Source organism: Ambystoma mexicanum, chromosome 9, assembly GCF_040938575.1.
Source record: "Ambystoma mexicanum isolate Mex_15411 chromosome 9, UKY_AmexF1_1, whole genome shotgun sequence".
NCBI classification, from domain to species: domain Eukaryota; kingdom Metazoa; phylum Chordata; class Amphibia; order Caudata; family Ambystomatidae; genus Ambystoma; species Ambystoma mexicanum.
This window is the reverse complement of record NC_090931.1, coordinates 1,074,109,478-1,074,127,862: the sequence shown is the minus strand read 5'-3', so window position 1 is coordinate 1,074,127,862 and position 18,385 is coordinate 1,074,109,478. Positions and strand designations below refer to the sequence as shown.

Sequence of the window (18,385 nt, the reverse complement as noted above, 5' to 3'; positions counted from 1 at the left end):
CTTCCTGCTTCCACTACTCCCAAGGAGCTGTGCCACTTGGGGCCTCCCACTGCTTACGTACATGATCCTCTCTTCTTGCTTCTCTCGTCTTTCTCTGAATGTACGCTCTTTAACGTCCTTGTCCCAGTACAGAGGGCATTCTGATTTAAAGCGACCTGATCTTTTCTCCTAAGATAACCGTATCCCTTATGAGTTGCTTCGTCGCAGTCTTGACACATTTTATTCTGATATTTTACAACAACCCATGTAGGACATAGTATGTCCAGCTTGAGGGAGTTCCACACGGGAACGGCAGTCTTTGTCCCCAAATAGGAGTCGTCTCTTCCAGTGAGGTCGCACTCCCTAGCCTCACATGAGGGACGAATTCCCTTGGTTCATCACATAATAAAATGCTTGTCGCAAATAGCACTCAAATAGGAGGAGAGCAGACCTCGGTTACCCACAGTGACTTCGGATCCCAGGTGGACATACATGCCCCCTCCTAATAAAACCAAACTCAGACGAACTGGCCGACTTCTTGTGGGCCTTGCAGGATAGAAATGCCAACCTTGATCCCCACAAACTGACTAGACAGTGCAGGAGTACATGATATGTAGTTGCTAAACTCCTACTCAGCCCTCACGCTTCTTCATAACGAATGATCTCAATCATAAAGGTAAAATGGGCACAGTTAAAAGATCTTTCACCTTTAGTGTTGACGAGGAAGGCTATCCTCTCGAGGGGTGTGCATGTGAAACGGTAGTAACACAAACGGCAAAGTTCAACAGTCCAAAATAAAGGAATATCCAATCAAGGTTCTATAAAAAATATATATTTTAACTGGGCACACATATGCAAAAATACTAAATACAACCGGTATTACAACTAAAAACAGGTTGGCGGCATCAAACTGTTTGCTAAACAGCATGCAGGCTACTCCATTACCTCCGATTAATATCTGTGATGAAAAATACTGAGTTATGGGGCAGAAATATGGGCATTTAAGAAAGTTGTTTAAAATAGTTGCACTGTAATAGGACTTTGTTGAGCTTTCCTCCAAGATTACCCATTGCATTCCTGAAGGTGAATTGACTATAAATTCTGTTACTGTACTCTTAATATACAGTGGATTAATGTATTATTGGAAGATGGAGAATACGGAAGATCATCCTCTCCTGGGACTTCTGCATTCTGAAACCATCAAATTTAAGCAGTGTGCAGTAAAGTCTAGATTGTGGGGATTGCAGGGGAGGCTCCAATTTGGAGTAGTAGGTTAAAAAGTCATCAAATTACTTGACCCAGTTTAAAACTGATCATGAAAGAAGGTATTCATTCTGTGGACAGAGCTCAGAACTGTTAACATTTGGCAACTAACACCAGTAGTTGCAATTATATTTCACAGAATACCCCAATAGAAGAGACCGCATTATACCAAAAGGAGTTTCACAATACCGATCTTTGCACCGAATTTATGCGGGTGAAGTTTAAATCTATTGAATACACTGGAGTAACAGGAGTGAGACGTCTAACAAAGGCAAAAATGCAGTTGTAGGTTATGCTGGATGAATTAACTACAGACTGCTAAACACCTGTTGAGCATTTGTAAATACTTCAAATTACCCAGGATTAACACCTTTTAAGCAGTGGGAATTGGAATTAACCTGACAAGTACAGATGGAGATATATGGATTAAAGTTGACCTAACCAGTCTCTCAGCCCCAAAGATGGACAGGGGGGGGGGTGAGGGGTCATTTAGTAGTGAATATTATTGACATTGTTTTTGGTGGCTCAGTGGTGTCTAACCAGGCTTTCCAGTGGTATGAGTGCAGTATGAATCATACTTGAATCCAGCTGTCGAGTTGTTCCAGACTGGGAGAAGACATTGAGCTGGAATTCACTGCTGTTCGAAGTGGCTTTCAATGAAGTGCCGATCGGGAGGGTCACCAAGGTTAATTTAACAATCTGTTTGACGGCGAAGATGCTTGTGACTGGATGCAGTTAGTTAAGCGGTTCCATGCAGCATTCGAAGGTTGCTGTATGATGAGGCCGCCATTATCCGTTGGACTGTCAGTGTGGATCAGCAATGTAGATGCTAGCGTTGGAAAAGTGGTTCGGACATGCCTGGTACAGCGATGAGCTTAGATTCTGAGCAGAGGCAACAACGCAGTCAGCTGGCGTGGTGCAGTTGCAAACTGGTTTGAGGGTTCAGCACACCAGATAGATCGGATGACTGCCAAAGGCAGCTCCGCTGGGTCCTGTTGGTTCGCTGGTCCAATGGGCTTGATTCACAGCTTGCATCAATTAGATATTGAAAACACCAGATCCTGGGTTTGGCTCTGTTTGCTGCGAGTCCCAATCCAGGGGCTCAGGGACCAGATTGGTTCTTGTTCTTGGGCTCCCAAACATGTGGGAGGCTGGCAAACTTGCAGGGGTCCTCAGCACAGTGAGGTCATGGGTACCGGTGGTGCTGGCAGAGAGGGCGGTGAAGCCTAATTTGATCTGGCGATTGGTTAGTTGGCAGAGTGTGTTTCTACCTTTACTACCTTTCTTCACTTCACAACTGAAGGACTTCCGAAAGGACTATTCTCAATAGGATTTAATGCATTTTTCCTTAAGTGTTTGTTCAAAAGTGAATCAAAAGGATGAGTGGGAGACTCCCTCATTTTATATGGAAAAGCCCACAAAAGTGACTAGATAAGAGCAACCGTGCCTTAAGGGGGTCAAAATCCCTGGCCTTGAGACCAGCGGTCTTTGCCTTCTCACATCATACCCAAAGTGCTTTGTGCTAAAGGTAGTGGAGGAGACAGGCACGAGAGGTGTACAGAGAAACGAGATGGTGGAATCTTCCTCCACTTCAACTATGCTGACCTCCCTCTGTCTACACTTACTCTACCTCCTTACCTTGTCCATAGCATCAAAGGCCCTTCTGGTATGCAGCACCCTGATGTGATACTGGTCCATGAGTTTGCAATCTGTTGCTCCCTAGGTGGTTTTGGACTAAAACTACCATGATACCTCATTTATTATACGGTCTAGAGCTGAAGGGATTTGTAGTCCAAAACAGTTATCCAAAAGTTGCAGACCCCTCAGCTAGTCCTCTTGGGGTGGGTGTGCCTTTAAATTCCTGTTTCCCAGGACAGCACCTGCTGGGAGGCTATCATGCTTGAGAGAGGTGTTACCAAACCACACAAAGGATCAAAGGGGAGCGGCCCAGCCATTCAGTCTCTTGCTCTTCAGGCATTCTAAGCAAGAATACACACTTCCCCAGCTGGTCTGGGCTCTCGGTGCTGACCCATGTATGATATCAGTCTGTGGATGGTTATTTATGTGAATGATTACCCACCATTCCCTAAAATCCGGTATGGCTTTGTTTGAAGATTTAGTTGCCACTAGAATACGAATTCCTCCTAATATTTGAAACGGAAGTGCAGACTTTAAATGCTGACGTGGCTTGGCTGTCACAGCAGCTTTCAAATGGGCACCTGTGACCTCTGGACCTGATCCATGCCACTGGCGAGCAGGTACTGCTGATCAGTAAGGCACTGTTGTACATTATGGTCTGAGATGGAATTGACCATCATTGCTAACTTTTATATTTATGGATTTGTGGTTTGGCGAAGCGTTGTTCCTTATACAATTCCACACCGTTTCACCAGTCTGCAGCAAATTTTGTATAGTTGCCTCATAGGACCCTCTGGACACAACTGGCTACATGACATTTGGACACCACCACCCCTTTCCCCGGATTTCAGCACCTTCCAACATGAAGTCGGCAAAACATCAATGTGGTCATAGAAGGAACGGTCCTAGCATGAGGAACACCACTCGAAGCCCTAGGATGCACGGTTTCCAAGAAATTTGCACCGCAATGTACGGAAACGAACTGCACCATACCAGGGTGAGCCAACTGGTGGGGAGAAAGAGCAGAAGGTACCAGTATGCAGCAGCACACACACTCGCCCATCTCTGCCCCCCAATGTCTGCTTGGGGCATGGTAGTCGGCCACACACGCCCATTCTCAGTTCAGTTTACTTCCGGGTGCAACGCACATCAATAGATGAGTGAATCGCAACAGCAACATACAGGATCATTCATTTTCAACAATTGCGTGTTCTCATGTCTGTCTACAGAACCCGTCCGGGGAAAGGGTACTTTTGCTAGTTAATTCAAATAAAAAAAGCCAGGGCTTCTACACTCTTGCCAAATGTCAATTCCTCGCCCAATCAGATAGATTGGCTACCATAAACCTGGGCATACTTACATATATGAAATTCAAGTTCATTACAACCAAACAGCTGCTTGATATCAATAGGAAACTAAAAACCTCAACTGAACAATCTGACCCAATGCCCAGCTGCCCTGATCAAGGAAAACAGATAACATGATGGGACCACTGAATACATTTTGTAACTCTCCAATAACGAGCAGTATACTATGATGAATACTGCAGTGTCCTCACTAAACACCAGCCTAGGATCTCCTCCCATGTGGCCAGGGAATGTCGGCCACTACCTGATCCTAACCCTGGGGGTAGTATGAGGGAGTAACACATTGGAGATGTCTGTCAGGGGGGTGGTGGCTCCTTCAGGAGAGACGTGGTATTCGTCTTGTGAGGCTGAAGTCCCATAATCCATGGCAGGCTGTCCTTCCATAAGTCCCTCACATGAAACTATCCAAAGAGCATGTCATGAAAAGCCATCTAAACAGTGCAAGGGTTTTGCCTTTGGAGTCAGGAATTAAATGTGCCATCCTCCAATTGTTATGATTTTATCTTAAGTGGAGGTCCTGGCCCAATGTTAAATCCCGAACATTTTACATATCCTCTAACTCTGATAACTCAGTTTTCCAACCAATTAAAACTAACTGAATATCCAGGAACCAAAATATCTATGGACTTGAATGTCCATAATGCGTTTGGTACTGGGACGAGGAAGAGTAACTTGGAGTTATTGAGGATCAGAGGTGGTGTTGAAAATAATGTACAGTCTATTTGTTGTAGGACCAGACACTTGAGCGGATCATTTAAATCCAAGAATGGGCTTCAGGTGACAAGTGTGGCAGGAGTAGTAGAGGCAGAGGCCGTCCAAAGTCCTAGAAATGCTGCAGAAACCGAAGCAAGAACACCAACTCAAGCCGACTTGAGTAAAGAAAACTGGCAAGACTGCAGAGTATGCAGCCGGAAGTGGCGTCCTGGATGGCAAAGGGAGCAGAGTCCCAGCCGTATGGAACACGTGTACCCAACCCGACGTGTGCTGTATTGGTGAGCGGGAGGATGCAGAGGTGCAACTGAGCTGGTGCAGCTCTGGAGAAGAAGCAGGTAAGCAGACAGCCAATGTTACGCTGGCAGAGGAGCAAGCTAATTGCAGAAACTCGGTTGCAGCAGCAGAAAGTGAAGCAGACACCAGAACAAACGGTTGAGTTGGCCTAAAGTTGAAGGTGACCCCGGGGTGCTCTTAGCAGGACATTTTACGAAGTTAATGACTTTTAATACTGAACTAATAAACCAGTTCAAAGGCGACAAGGGGGCTATTTCACTTCTGTGGGATACCAACTTGGGGACACTTGTAACCTAAATTGTCAGACTATAACGAGGCAGTCTTTTTCTTTCAACCGTCCTCACATGGGATACTGGTGTGGAGAACCTTTGAACAATTATTGCCATTAAGACTGATTGTAGTTGTATGAGAGTTCATCCTGGCAGGCGAGTATACCAGGGAAGTAGAAGATATTATGAAGTGTGATTGTGGCAAAAAGGTGTGGTGTAAATTACTTGTTAAACACTATCCTTCTGATACTGTTACATCACCAAAGGTGTAGTTATTGTGCTATCCTGTACTCCATTTGAAGAACAAGAGTGATATGCTAACTGCTTTGCATCTTGAGGAAATCAGTTGTGATTCATGAACTTATGTTTTGTGAGACATTTGCCTTAACAAGGATATAGTGGAGAACAACAATTGCTTTGAGTTTTGATGAAGTGTTTATGAAAGATGTTTACTTTGCCAGGTGGAAGGTTGCATTGGAAGGAGAGGATCATTTGTGTTCAACTGAACCAAACTTAAATCGGAACTTTTCCAAGGATACTCCTGCATCGATCCAGGGGAAGGGAACCCAATCCTGGTCACAAGTACTTCCAAAAGTCTATAAGTTTTAACGTGTTGTTGTGTTGAATTGAACTTGTTATTTTGTTGTATGTATTTGTGAGGGTCAAACATTTTGACACGGTCCCCTTTCTTTAGTTTTCTAGGTTGGAACATTCTTGTTAGGATAGGTGTTTATCTCACCCCTTTTCATTTTATTGGCAAACTTTGAGAAAACTACTTTTTTGTCTGGCTTGCATTTCTGACACCTCACAATACTGACATCACTAAATGCTGTCACCTTAATAGCTTTTTCAAAAGTTAAGTGCAGACCCAGAGATTCCCAAAAACTACAGACCAATATCCAACATTCCCGTGATTGATAAATTCCTGGAAAAGTAAAGTACCACCCCAAGTTTTCCTCCATGGTGAAGCTCTATTAACGTATTCCAATCTTGTTTTCACAGAAACAAGTCCTCCTTTTCATGTAAGAGGAAATTCTGAAAACATACCCCTACAGCCCATGATCGATAGGCTGTCTACTATACTCAACCATCTGACAGTAATACATAGATTAAAAGTTCAGATGAGTATAGATGGTACTTCTTTAGAGTGGATCACAAAGTACCCTGATGATTGTACCATGAGGGCTAAAATGGGAGACTTCACCTTCACACATTTCCCTTTGTGTGGAGTTCCCCAGAGCAGGGCTATTTAATGTGTACATTAAACCCGTAGCAGACTTTAAAGAACTCTTCAAAAAATATTTTCAATTCAATGCAGATGATTCTCAAGTACTCTGAAGGATTGGGAGTGTCCCAGTCAACCCCACTGCAAGTGGGGAAGTGTTAAAAAGCATTGCAAGTCTGACCAGAGACAGAGGTGTGGCTCCCTGATGCATGCTGGACAGATTCATAACGTGCAAGCACACGGTCACACCAGGTGCCTCACAAACCAACAATAAGAACTGACATTCGGAAGAAAGTCATTAGATGTGATTTGTATGTATTGGAACCATGAGAAGAAAATCATGTTAATGTTAAAGGATATTTGTACCGTGCACTATCACCACCGGAGTGGTCCTCTGGCGGCTCTGAAAGAGGGAGGGGGGGGGGGTGAGTTAGTGGGAATAAGCTGGAAAAGTGCAAGAGATCAGTGATGTGCTCATGGCAGCCTCAGCCCGGTGGGTCAGTCGGCTGGGCTTGGTGTTTTGCGGTCGGTAGTCGTCGTGTGCTGTTCAAGTCTGTGGGATTTGTTTTGTTGTATTAGTGTAGTGAAGTTAGTGCGGATTGCTGCGTTTTTAGGCTTGTGGTTTTGTTTAGTTAGTTTGAGAAGTGTATGCAGAGGGATGACATTGTTAGTGGATTGGTTAGTTGGCATTGCTGTCCTTGCAGTTATATCCATGTCTGATGTTTGCTATCATTCACTATTCCATCGTTGCTAATTTTCAATATTCTGTCTAGATGTGAGGCAGGCTAGTGATCACGATTCCAATCAAGTGTTGCACTTACCATCATTCACAGTTTGATCTAAGTGTGGCGCAAGCTAACATTCGCATTTCTATCTAGATGTGACGCAAGCTAAAGTTAAGAATTTCATCCAAGTGTGGTATATGCTAATATTCATAATCCCATCTAGATGTGACGCAAGCTTTTTTTTTGTGATACAAAATATCAATAAGCTGGTTTACAACATAATCAATGAGTAGTTGAAAGTGTAAGTACACACAATGTGGTGGTGACAAATATCACTTGGTAGGGTTAGCCCTAACATCTCAAATGACAGAAGGTGTTTCCTAAACAACAGTATTCCTGAAATTGGGAGTTGCCTAGTCAAATTAATATGCCCAGCTGGCATGGTTCCAGCATCTGTTCTTCCTCAGGTCTGTGTAATTGTGGCTTTATGCTCTTGTGGTCTGATCCACAAAGTACATTATAAACTCATTTTGTAAATGAATATATCATGTAAAATATGGCAACATGAACCAAAAAAAATGTTAGAGGGAGACAGAACGTCTGTTAATTGCAATATAAGAAATCTCATAGAAAAAAAACCTACAATAGAAAATGTTACTTTCCAAGTGTGATTTAACCAATGATTATGCTCAAAGTCGTAACATAATCATGTCCATGAGAGAAGTGATCTAGTGAGCATTGCATGAATTGCTGTTTGTGTTAATCATAATTGCTGGTGAAGCCGTTGGGCGTGATTAATCCCACATGCAGTTGGACGCAGGCCATAAGAGTCTGTAGGTGCACAGTATGGCGCTCCATTATGAAGAATAGCCACATTAAGACACATTAAATATAAGATTCATGCATTTCAGGTGCTTAGTTTGCTGGTAATGGTAAATGGTGAACGGGATGGGCGTTTGGTGCGAACAGCCCCATACCTGAAATGTTGGTTGTTTCCCCAAATCTGTGTGCAGGAAAACAGGCTTTAAGCAATGTTTTTGAAACATTACTCATGATAAATGCTCATGCTGGTGAGCCGCTTGAGATAAATGTGGAGGCACATACTCGCAGTGGAAGTTAAAACAACTTGTGCATGGATGTAGGAGGAGGAATGGCTGCTACCTGAGTCGGTAGCCTGCTGAAAAAAATGAATGAATGAATGAAGAGTGTGTATCGTTATACACACTACTGAGAACGATCCGTTCTCCAGCATTGGATCTTTCATGGATTCACATGCTTAGAATATTCCCCGTCGTCAGGCTGGGAATCCCCGGTACATTATATAGACCCTTTCCCGTAGGAAAACTTTTTTGACGCTATACGTCCTATCCACCTCTTTTTGTATCATGCGTGCCCACGCCGTCAGGACGCCATGATATAAATACAGGACCCGCCCCCGCGCTCCCTCAGATTTCAACCGTCTTTCAAAGTAGTGGGATCCTCGCGGTTACTGCTAATTGAAGTTAGGTTGTGTTTTCGCTTCGGCGAAGTTCCGTTCTGAAGAAAATATGTCCGGAAAAGCTTTATTCCGTCCTTGTGCGACATGTGGACTCAAAAGTCTGAGGGTGATGCCCACATGGATTGTATCTACTGTCTCCACCCGCACCACACGGCGGATACATGCGAGATATGCCAGGGTTTCTCCCAAAAAACCCTTAAAGATCGGAAAAGAAGGTTGGTCGACTGGCTTAACGACGGAGCGGGTGCCTATCCGGCATCAGAAGTTGGCTCCACGGCCTCCAGGAGCAAGTCGGAACCGCCCTCAAAGAAGGCGAGGCCTGTCGAAAAATGCGCTGCGGACAAGCATGCGGGGAAGCATGCTGGGTCTTCCTCATCACACAAAGTCCTCCTCCTCCTCATCCTCTAAGACGGAGAGGCAAGCGGCATCAAAATCCTCCTCAGGGGACCGTCCTAGGTCTTCCGTGAGTCGAGACACTTCAGCAGGGAAGTCGGCAACGAAATCGGCTACGAAGTCTAAAGGCTCGGTGCCGGCGACTGGCTCGTCGACCCCGGTATCGCTGACTATGCCGATTACTATTCAGGCAGCAGCGGTGGGGATTCCTTCGTCGACGGGGACTCAGTTTATGGCCTGGCAGCCAGAGGTTTGTGAACCGGCCCCCCCTGAGGTCCTGCTGCAAGACACGGCCTTGCCGGGGTCGTCGGTGGAAGGAGAAGGTGACATGGTTATGCAGCCGTCGGACTTGGGCCTACGGCCTTCCAATACGTCGACGACGAGTGCGAGTGGGGGTGTGGTCCCTCTATCCTCGACGTTGCTGACCCCACAGACGGTTTTGTCTCTGGATGTGCTTAATACACTTCAGAAGCTCCTGCATCGTCTGGATACGCAGATCCCTCAGCCTGGCACTTCATCGTCGATATTTTCTGCACCTTCCGTCGACGAACAAGCTCAAGCAGCTCGCACGACGACCAAAAGCCCTTCGGCCTCCCAGGTGGCGAAGGATCGTCCTCGAGTGCAGGAGGAGGGTGAGCTATCGGAGTCCGATTCTATACGAGGTTACTCAGGGTCGGACATCTCCCTGTCACCGTCGAGAGACCCAACATGGAATTCGGATGTAGAGGTAGAGTCTACGAGGAGCCAGGCACAACCGTCTCCTCCGGATGATGTGGGAGCCTTCCATGCAATGATGGGGAAAGCGTGTTCCGAGTTCGGCTTAATCCCTGAGGAGCAGAAGAAAGATTGCTTTCTTTTTGATCACATGGGTCAAAGGAGGAAATCTGTATTTGCCATCCCAATCCTGGACCACGTATGGCAAGGTCTCAAGACGATGCGTCATCCGTTCTCGGAACCGGCTATTAAGAGGCGTATTGAGAAAAAGTTTAAAGCTCCGGAGTCCACTCCAAAATGTCTAACATCACAGCCACTGTCAGACTCTGTGGTATCGACGGCAGCGGCTAGGAAGGCCAGAGTACAGCAAAAATGTTCAACCCCTCCAGAAAGCGAGGCAAGGAGACAGGACGCCTTCGGGAAAAAGGTGCTCTCAGTCGGCGCCACGACGGTGAGAGCAGCCAACTCCTTGGCGATTGTATCGCGTTACGATAGGGAGATGTGGCATAAAATAGCCCCTATCCTAGAACACCTGCCGGAAGAACATCGCAAAGCAGCCATGTTACTAGTACGGGATGGTGAGGAGGCCTCGAACCATGCAATTAATATTGCAGTGGACCTAGCAGAGTCAGGGTTCAAACAAATCAATCATGGCGTAGTACTTCGTCGACAAGCGTAGCTCAAATGTACTACTTTTAGACCTGAAGTCCAGTACAAAGTTCTAGATATGCCATGTGAAGGAGAACATCTGTTTGGAGATAAGGTTGATGAAGCCTTGAAGGGGATGAAGGAAGACACAGATACCGCTAGGTCTCTTGGCGCCCTCCAGACAGGTAGAAGTTTTCGCTCTTTTCGCCCCTTCAGGGGCGCCTCCGGAAACTCCCGCTTTGGAGCCTCTAGGGACCGTGGATTTAACAGGCCCTCATACTCTTCACAAGGCTACAGACGGGCATCCCAGTCGGCACGTAGAGGCAGAGATTATCAAGCCTCCAGACGACGAGGCTCGGGTCCCTCATCGACGAAGGACAAGCAAACCTGCAACCAATGACGGCCTTCGGAACGTCCTGGGGGGTCGAGTCATCATATCGACCAATGGGAATGCATCACCACAGATCGATGGGTTCTGGACACGGTTCGCATGGGTCATGTGCTGCAATTCAAAAACAAGCCTCCGAGTCTTCCGCCAGTGTTTTCGGCCCAGCCCCACCTTCGAGTTCTAAGACAAGAGGTGGCGCTTATGCTACAAAAAGGAGCGGTAGAACGGGTTCCTGTGGCACAGGAAGGACAAGGGATTTATTCCCGGTTCTTCGTCGTCAAGAAACCAAATGGAAAATGGAGGCCCATTCTCGACCTGAGGGTACTCAACAATTGGCTAAAGAGCTCAAAATTCAAAATGCTAAAGCTCCAGGAGGTTATCAGGTCAGTGCAACCCATGGATTATCTGTCGTCGCTAGATCTTCAGGACGCATATTTTCATATCCCAATACGTCCACGACACAGGAGATATTTAAGGTTCGTCGTCGGCCAAAAGCATTTTCAGTTCAAGGTCCTCCCGTTCGGTCTCAAGTCCTCCCCCAGGACGTTCACCAAGTGCTTGGCCCCCATAGCGGCCCATTTAAGGAAGGACGGTCACCATGTCTATCCATATTTAGACGACTGGCTGGTCAGAGGCTCGTCCATGGAACAAACACGAAACAGTCTGGGGGCCACGATGTCCCTTTTACAGGAACTGGGCTTCGCGATAAACTTCAGCAAGTCCTCCGTAGAGCCCTCGAGGACCTTGGTCTTTCTAGGAGCGGAGTTTCATACGCACACAGGCCTTGTAAGACCATCCAGCGAAAGAATACTGAAGCTACAAAGCAAGGCGTCGGAATGGAAATGCGGTACCAGGGTGTCGGTGCGCAAATACATGTCCCTGCTAGGGACCATGTCGTCCTGCATTCCGTTGATCAACAACTGCCGCCTGTTTGAGACCTTGCCTGGAATTTCTAGCGGACCGTTGGATGCAGAGCCAAGGTCGCTGGTCCGACAGACTGGTCATCGACGAACAACTGGTACAAGCACTCCGCTGGTGGAGAGTTTCTACTCATCTAACGAAAGGAATGCCTCTGTTGGAACCGGATTTCCAGAAGACGGTGGTGACGGATGCTTCACTGAGCGGATGGGGAGCTCATCTGGAGACGTTACAAGTACAAGGCCGATGGTCGTTACAAGAGTCCTCCCTGCATATCAACCTGCTAGAACTGAGAGCAGTGCGATGGGCTCTAAAATCTTTTCTTCCTCAACTGAGAGACTCTGTGGTGCGTGTCATGACGGACAACACGACTACAATGTTTTACTTAAGGAAACGAGGAGGAACACGTTCCAGGTCCCTGTCGACTGAGGCACAGAAAATCTGGCATTGGGCCCTGCAACACAACATGCTAATCTTGGCGTTCCACCTACCAGGTGTGAGAAATGTGGAGGCAGATGCCCTCAGCAGGGAAATGAACGAGGTTCACGAATGGGTGCTGAACGACCAGCAACTGCAACATGCATTCAAGAAGTGGGGACATCCTTCCATCGATCTGTTTGCGACGAAGGACAACAGAAAATGCCCACAGTACGCAAGCAGATGGCCTCAGCAGGGCTCACTGGGGGATGCGTTCTCCTTCCCATGGACGAACAAATTCCTGTACGCATTCCCTCCTTTTCCTCTTATCCGGAGGATGTTGCAATGGATCCTTAATTACCCATGTCGGGTGATTTTGGTAGCCCCGTATTGGGCCAGACAGGTGTGGTTCTCAGACCTGCTGCACTTGGCTGCGGCGGAGCCAATGAGGTTCAGGAAGATCCCCAACCTTCTGTCTCGACAGGAGGGTATCATCTGGCATCACGACCCGGACAGCCTCAAGTTGACGGCCTGGCTCCTGACTTCGCCGAATTTGGCCAGCTAACGATTCCGGAGGAGTGTCGTCGTATTCTGCAAGCGGCAAGAGCACCTTCCACAAACACTTCATACTCGTACAAATGGAGGAGTTTCTGTCAGTGGTGTGGGGATCAACCAGGTTTGGATCCGCAGTTGATTATGCCGGAACAGCACCTCCCATACTTGCTGTTCTTAGCTCAAAAGGGCTTATCGGTGTCGTCGATAAAAGTACACCTGGCCGCCATCTCCAGGTTTACACGTCAACGACATTCCGCACCATTATTCAGCGACCGCCTGATTAAGCACTTCCTTAAAGGGTTGTTCAGGAGTTTCCCTCCCGAGAAGAGATTTCCTCCGGTGTGGAGCCTCAATCTGGTGTTAGCGTCTCTTATGAAACCTCCTTTTGAACCAATGTCATCGTCTCTAAAGTTTTTGTCCTGGAAATTGGCCTTCCTGGTGGCCATCACTTCAGCCCGACGTATTTCGGAAATCCAAGCTCTAATGGTAGACCCACCATACTTAAGATTTTTTAAGAACAAGGTGGTCCTTGCCACTAACGCACAGTTCATACCGAAGGCGCCTTCAGTGTTCCATAAACATTCCTCTATTGTCTTACCTACGTTTTTTCCAGAGCCATGCTCGGGAGCGGAGCGCACGTTACACACATTAGACGTGAAGAGGGCTCTTAAGTTTTATCTTCATCGCACGCAACCTTTCAGGGAAACGAGGCAATTGTTCGTGGCCTATGGTCTGGGTGCTAAAGGCAAAGCCATTTCAAAGCAAGGACTGTCAAGATGGGTATCGTCTACCATTTCGTACTGCCATTCCAAGGCTGGTAAGCCTCTTCTGCGACACCCAAGAGCTCATTCAACTAGAGCGGCGGCATCGTCGACGGCGCTGTGGTCTGGAGTCCCTCTGGGGGACATCTGCATGGCGGCTACCTGGGCGGCTACACACACTTTTACCCGCCATTACTGCCTGCCACAACAACATGCCGAAGATACTCGGATGGGACAGGCGGTGCTTTGACACCTATTCCAATAAGGTACGCCCTGGTTGAGGGGTTAGATCTTGTTGCAATTATGATTGAATATTGTTCATTTTCTATGTTAACTATTGCTGATGGGTACACGACCATAGGGAACGGACATTGTGAGGAAAGTACGGGAGTTTGCATGCACGCCTCCTCTTTTCGGGATGGTACTGCTATGTAATCTATTCTAAGCATGTGAATCCATGAAAGATCCAATGCTGGAGAAGGGAGTAGTTTCTTACCTGTAACTCCATTTCTCCAGCATTGGTATCTTTCATGGATTCACATGCGCCCGCCTGCCTCCCCTGAGCATGCAAACTGGTTCCCCCACTACTTTGGGGGCCGAAATCTGAGGGAGCGCGGGGGCGGGTCCTGTATTTATATCATGGCGTCCTGACGGCGCGGGCACGCATGATACAAAACGAGGTGGATAGGACGTATAGCGTCAAAAGTTTTCCTACGGGAAAGGGTCTATATAATGTACCGGGGATTCCCAGCCTGACGACGGGGAATATTCTAAGCATGTGAATCCATGAAAGATACCAATGCTGGAGAAATGGAGTTACAGGTAAGAAACTATTCCCTTATGTGGTGACATTTTTGAATAATTGCAATTCATGACAGTTACCTTGTAGATGTGGTCGGCACTGGCCGATAGACTGGCCCTCTTAGTGTTTTGTGCGATCAGTGAAAGTGCCGTAATATTCACTGCATACACTGTGAAAAAGCAAGTCTATATTTGGAGTATCTCAATGCGGTATAACTGCATTGTACATATATGGTGAATTAAGAACAGCGGCTACTGTCTGATTTCTTACCTCATGCCAAGTTTAGATGGCACATAGGCACGTGCAGTTGTAACACCAGGGAAGCGGTATGATAGCCGTGTCAGGCAAAGTAGTTGCTAGTTCACCTATGGATTACTATGCCTAGAAACTAAAAGGACTAGTGTCGCGGTATGGTGTCTAATGGTTGGTGAACCAGAGCGCTATCTTGGCAGGTCTCCGGTACAAGTGATGACTGCTGTGGCGGAAATACTGCTCCTGGTGCAAGCCCTTGGATGGGCAATCCTGGGTGATTTATTTTATTTACTTTTACCACGGCGAAGCCTGCAGGCATCTGGGCGCCGAACCATGGACACAAAGGTCTTTAAAGCGTACAGGCTACAAGATGACAGCTAACATATAGGTTTCAGTCAGAAAGAGGGGCCAAAGTTAGTCAATTGCCTTTTATCGAAACGGGTAGGTCTTCATTTTCTTTTGGAAGGCGACTTCAGTCAATAAGAGCCCTGAGGGTCCCGGCTCCATCCCGACCACTCGGGGCCTGCTGTAAAATAGCCGTGCCACGAGTAAAGTAATTGAGGTCGATTGGGATCAAAGAGATACACTCTGCAGTCTCCCGACCTATGTTCGAGCCACCAGCGCCTAACAGTCGCTCAACAGTCACTAGGCTTTACTCCTGACGGGCTTAACGCAGCAAGGGTGGACTGGCCCTGTTCTTATGGGCAGAGAGCGTCACGTGAGCAGTCACCTGACCGCCGCAATGCTCCGCCCCCTCCTGGAAGCGAGCGTTTGGTAGGCGTGAGTTCAGAGAAACTCCCAGCGCTGATTTCTAGACGGCAGCGGCAGCAGCAGGTCAAAGTGTTCGAATCCTGAATGAACTTCTTCACTAGTATATTCCGATGTAAAGTGTCTCGGTAAACACAAAAGGAATATTTTTGGATGCTAAAAGCAAAAAAGAATATTTAATGGATGCTAAAAGCAAACTCGACTGGCAGAAAACATCTGGATGATGTTTAACGAGTAAAAGCATCTAAAGCAAAGTAAGGGCCAATAAAATCGGATGATGCGCATAAAGAAGTATTATGGGATAATAGTATGAAATAATAAGTGTGGTCAACATCGTAAGAGTAATGAAAAAAGGGAGGAAATGGTAAAAATTAAGAAAATAGTGTAAAAAATGTAAAAATGTCATGTGTGGGATACATATCAAAAGATCAGTCGTCATGGTTTGAATACACATGTCCCTAATGCTAAATCTAATTTGTGATAAATGGTAAAAATGACAATAATATAAATCACAACATAATCAGAATCGTTCAGTTTTGTAAGGTGTTTACAATTGTATACAGAGAGATGAAATGGAAAAAAGACCATTAGTAACAGTGAGACTCTGTATGCAAGCTCACAATCTCAAACATATCATGAGGAAAACATCAACAGGAACAGTGGGGTTATTTAAACTGCAGTTAAAGACTGAATAACGGGAACAAGAATCATAGACCTGGGGGGGTTGAAAAAAAGGGTCTGCTGAAAGTAATATAATTGTAAGTAATATTTTGGGAGGTTAATTATCATCTAGATTAGTCTCATCTCTGGTAAGATTTATAAGAAAGGACCCATATAGAAGTCTTCGTTTAGACCCAATGGGGCTAATGCATCAAGTTTGTGGATCCAATATAATTCTCTTTGTGCAAGTCTTTTTGCATTATCTCCTCCCCTGGGTAAGTGTTTCATGTTTCCAGGACCACCCATCGGATCTGTGAGATGTTATGTCGGTTCTTATTGAAATGCCTAAATACTGGTGACTTCTGATTGCCTGTTCTTATATTAGATTTGTGCTCACTCTGAGAAACAATGTTTTCTTGTTCAATGACATGTTCAAAAGAAAGGAATTGCCATGGGGGCAAAATGTGCGCCATCTCTGTAAAACCTGTTTGTCATTATGTAGACAAGCATGCACTGAATGAGTACGAAACCAACAATTATTCGGAAACGCTTTATTGATTTATATCATTTTATGTAATGGGACACAAGATGCCTTTGGTGACTATATGCAATATCTGAATAAAAACCAATTTGGGATCCATTTGACAAGACATGGTGATGCTGCTGATCTTAATTTTCTGGATCTACATATTTTATATCCACAATAACCATATAGAAACAACAACATATAGAAAAAGTACAGAGGTCAACTCAACACTACAAGCCAGTAGCTGTCACTGGAAAACGACTGTTTCCAATATACCAACTGGAGAATTGTATAGCGTGCCAAGGAACTGCAGCATAGAGGCAGAATTTGAGCAAGAATGTGAACCCCTAACCAAGAGATTAGAAAGGGGGACTATTATCTTGTGTTAGGGAGAATTCTCTGTTTAGGCTGAATTTCCCTACCTACTGAGTCCCCCAGCAGCTTTGCTGGATTTCTTGGTTTCTTTTTTTCTCCTGCCAAGAGTGAGACACTTTTTCCCTCACTCTTGGGCATGTTTGAAGAGTGTTTCTTTGGTTAACCTTGTGTTGAATGGGCTATGGGGTCTTTTACTCCATAGGGCCTCATGTGTTTTTGTAATGTGGGTTACACAGCACCCTCTGTGCAGTAACCCAGGGGTGTCCTAGGGACTCCCCAACAGAGACTCCATACCCTGGGACTGACTACTGTCTCCCAGGGCAGGTAAAGTCTCCAAAGACTTTACTAGTCTTAAATCCTGAACAGAACCAGTACAAACCATCATATTGTGGACGTTACTGGCTGGGGCAATTCGATTGCCCCAGGGTCTGTTAGTCAAGGGGGCACGTCTCCGTCCCCCCTGATCGAGTTTTGGCTGGTGGCAGTGGAAACTACTTTTTATATTCAACGGCGAATATTTTCCTATGGGATTTCCCATTGTTTTAGGCTAACACATTTAATTATTTATTTACGGTAGCCTCAAACATACCGCCAGTTTATATATTTATTATTATAACTCCGGTTGGGATTTTTTGCCAAAACTTGATCCTAAAATGGCGTTGGCGTTCGCCTCTGTAACTCTGACCCAAAGTGGAGCCCTTTGTTCCACTTTTGGCGGGTTCTCCACAGAAGCCCTCCAAAGTGGTGCCACTATGTCTGGGGTACTTAGGAGGGGTGGAGGGGGATTTAGGCACCCTGGACTGAGTTACCTTGGTAACTCAAGTCGCACTCCGTCCTGATTGGCCCAAGTGGTGAGCCGGCCGGCTCACCACTTAGCATGTTTGAGTGACAGCTAGGCTGGGTGAATGGGGGTTTGCTGCATAAAAGCAGGGCTTTGGGGACTGGAACTTTAGAAGTCGCCACAGGACCAAGAATCCGACGAGGGAAGAGCTGAGCCGACCTGCTAAGACGACACCACCTGGTGGAGCCCTGCTGAACCGTCTCACCACTTTTCCCAACGACCGAGGAGAACTCTTAACGGAGTGGCTCCTTCCCTTGACTGGTGGGGACAACCAGTTTTCACCTTCTTTCCGCTTCTTCGGGCTATCTCGTGGCCGCCTTGCCCGTGCCAAGCACCCCGACAACCGGAATACCACACTTTTACCACAACCGCGAAAGTCGGTACGACCCTTTAAC

General features: G+C 46.3%; 1 protein-coding gene across 13 annotated transcripts in view; it reads left to right on the top strand.

Moving 5' to 3' along the window:
* PKP4 (plakophilin 4) overlaps positions 1–18,385 on the top strand; it is a 1,672,883-nt gene that overhangs the window by 399,142 nt on the left and 1,255,356 nt on the right. For 8 of the 13 annotated variants that reach the window (XM_069616390.1, XM_069616392.1, XM_069616389.1 and 5 more), the window contains one exon: positions 5,986–6,106. The exons of the other annotated variants lie outside the window; for them this stretch is intronic. In XM_069616390.1, coding sequence (XP_069472491.1) covers positions 5,986–6,106 — 121 coding nt within the window. Of the gene's footprint in view, positions 1–5,985; positions 6,107–18,385 lie in introns of those variants that run through there. 13 annotated transcript variants of the gene reach the window in all.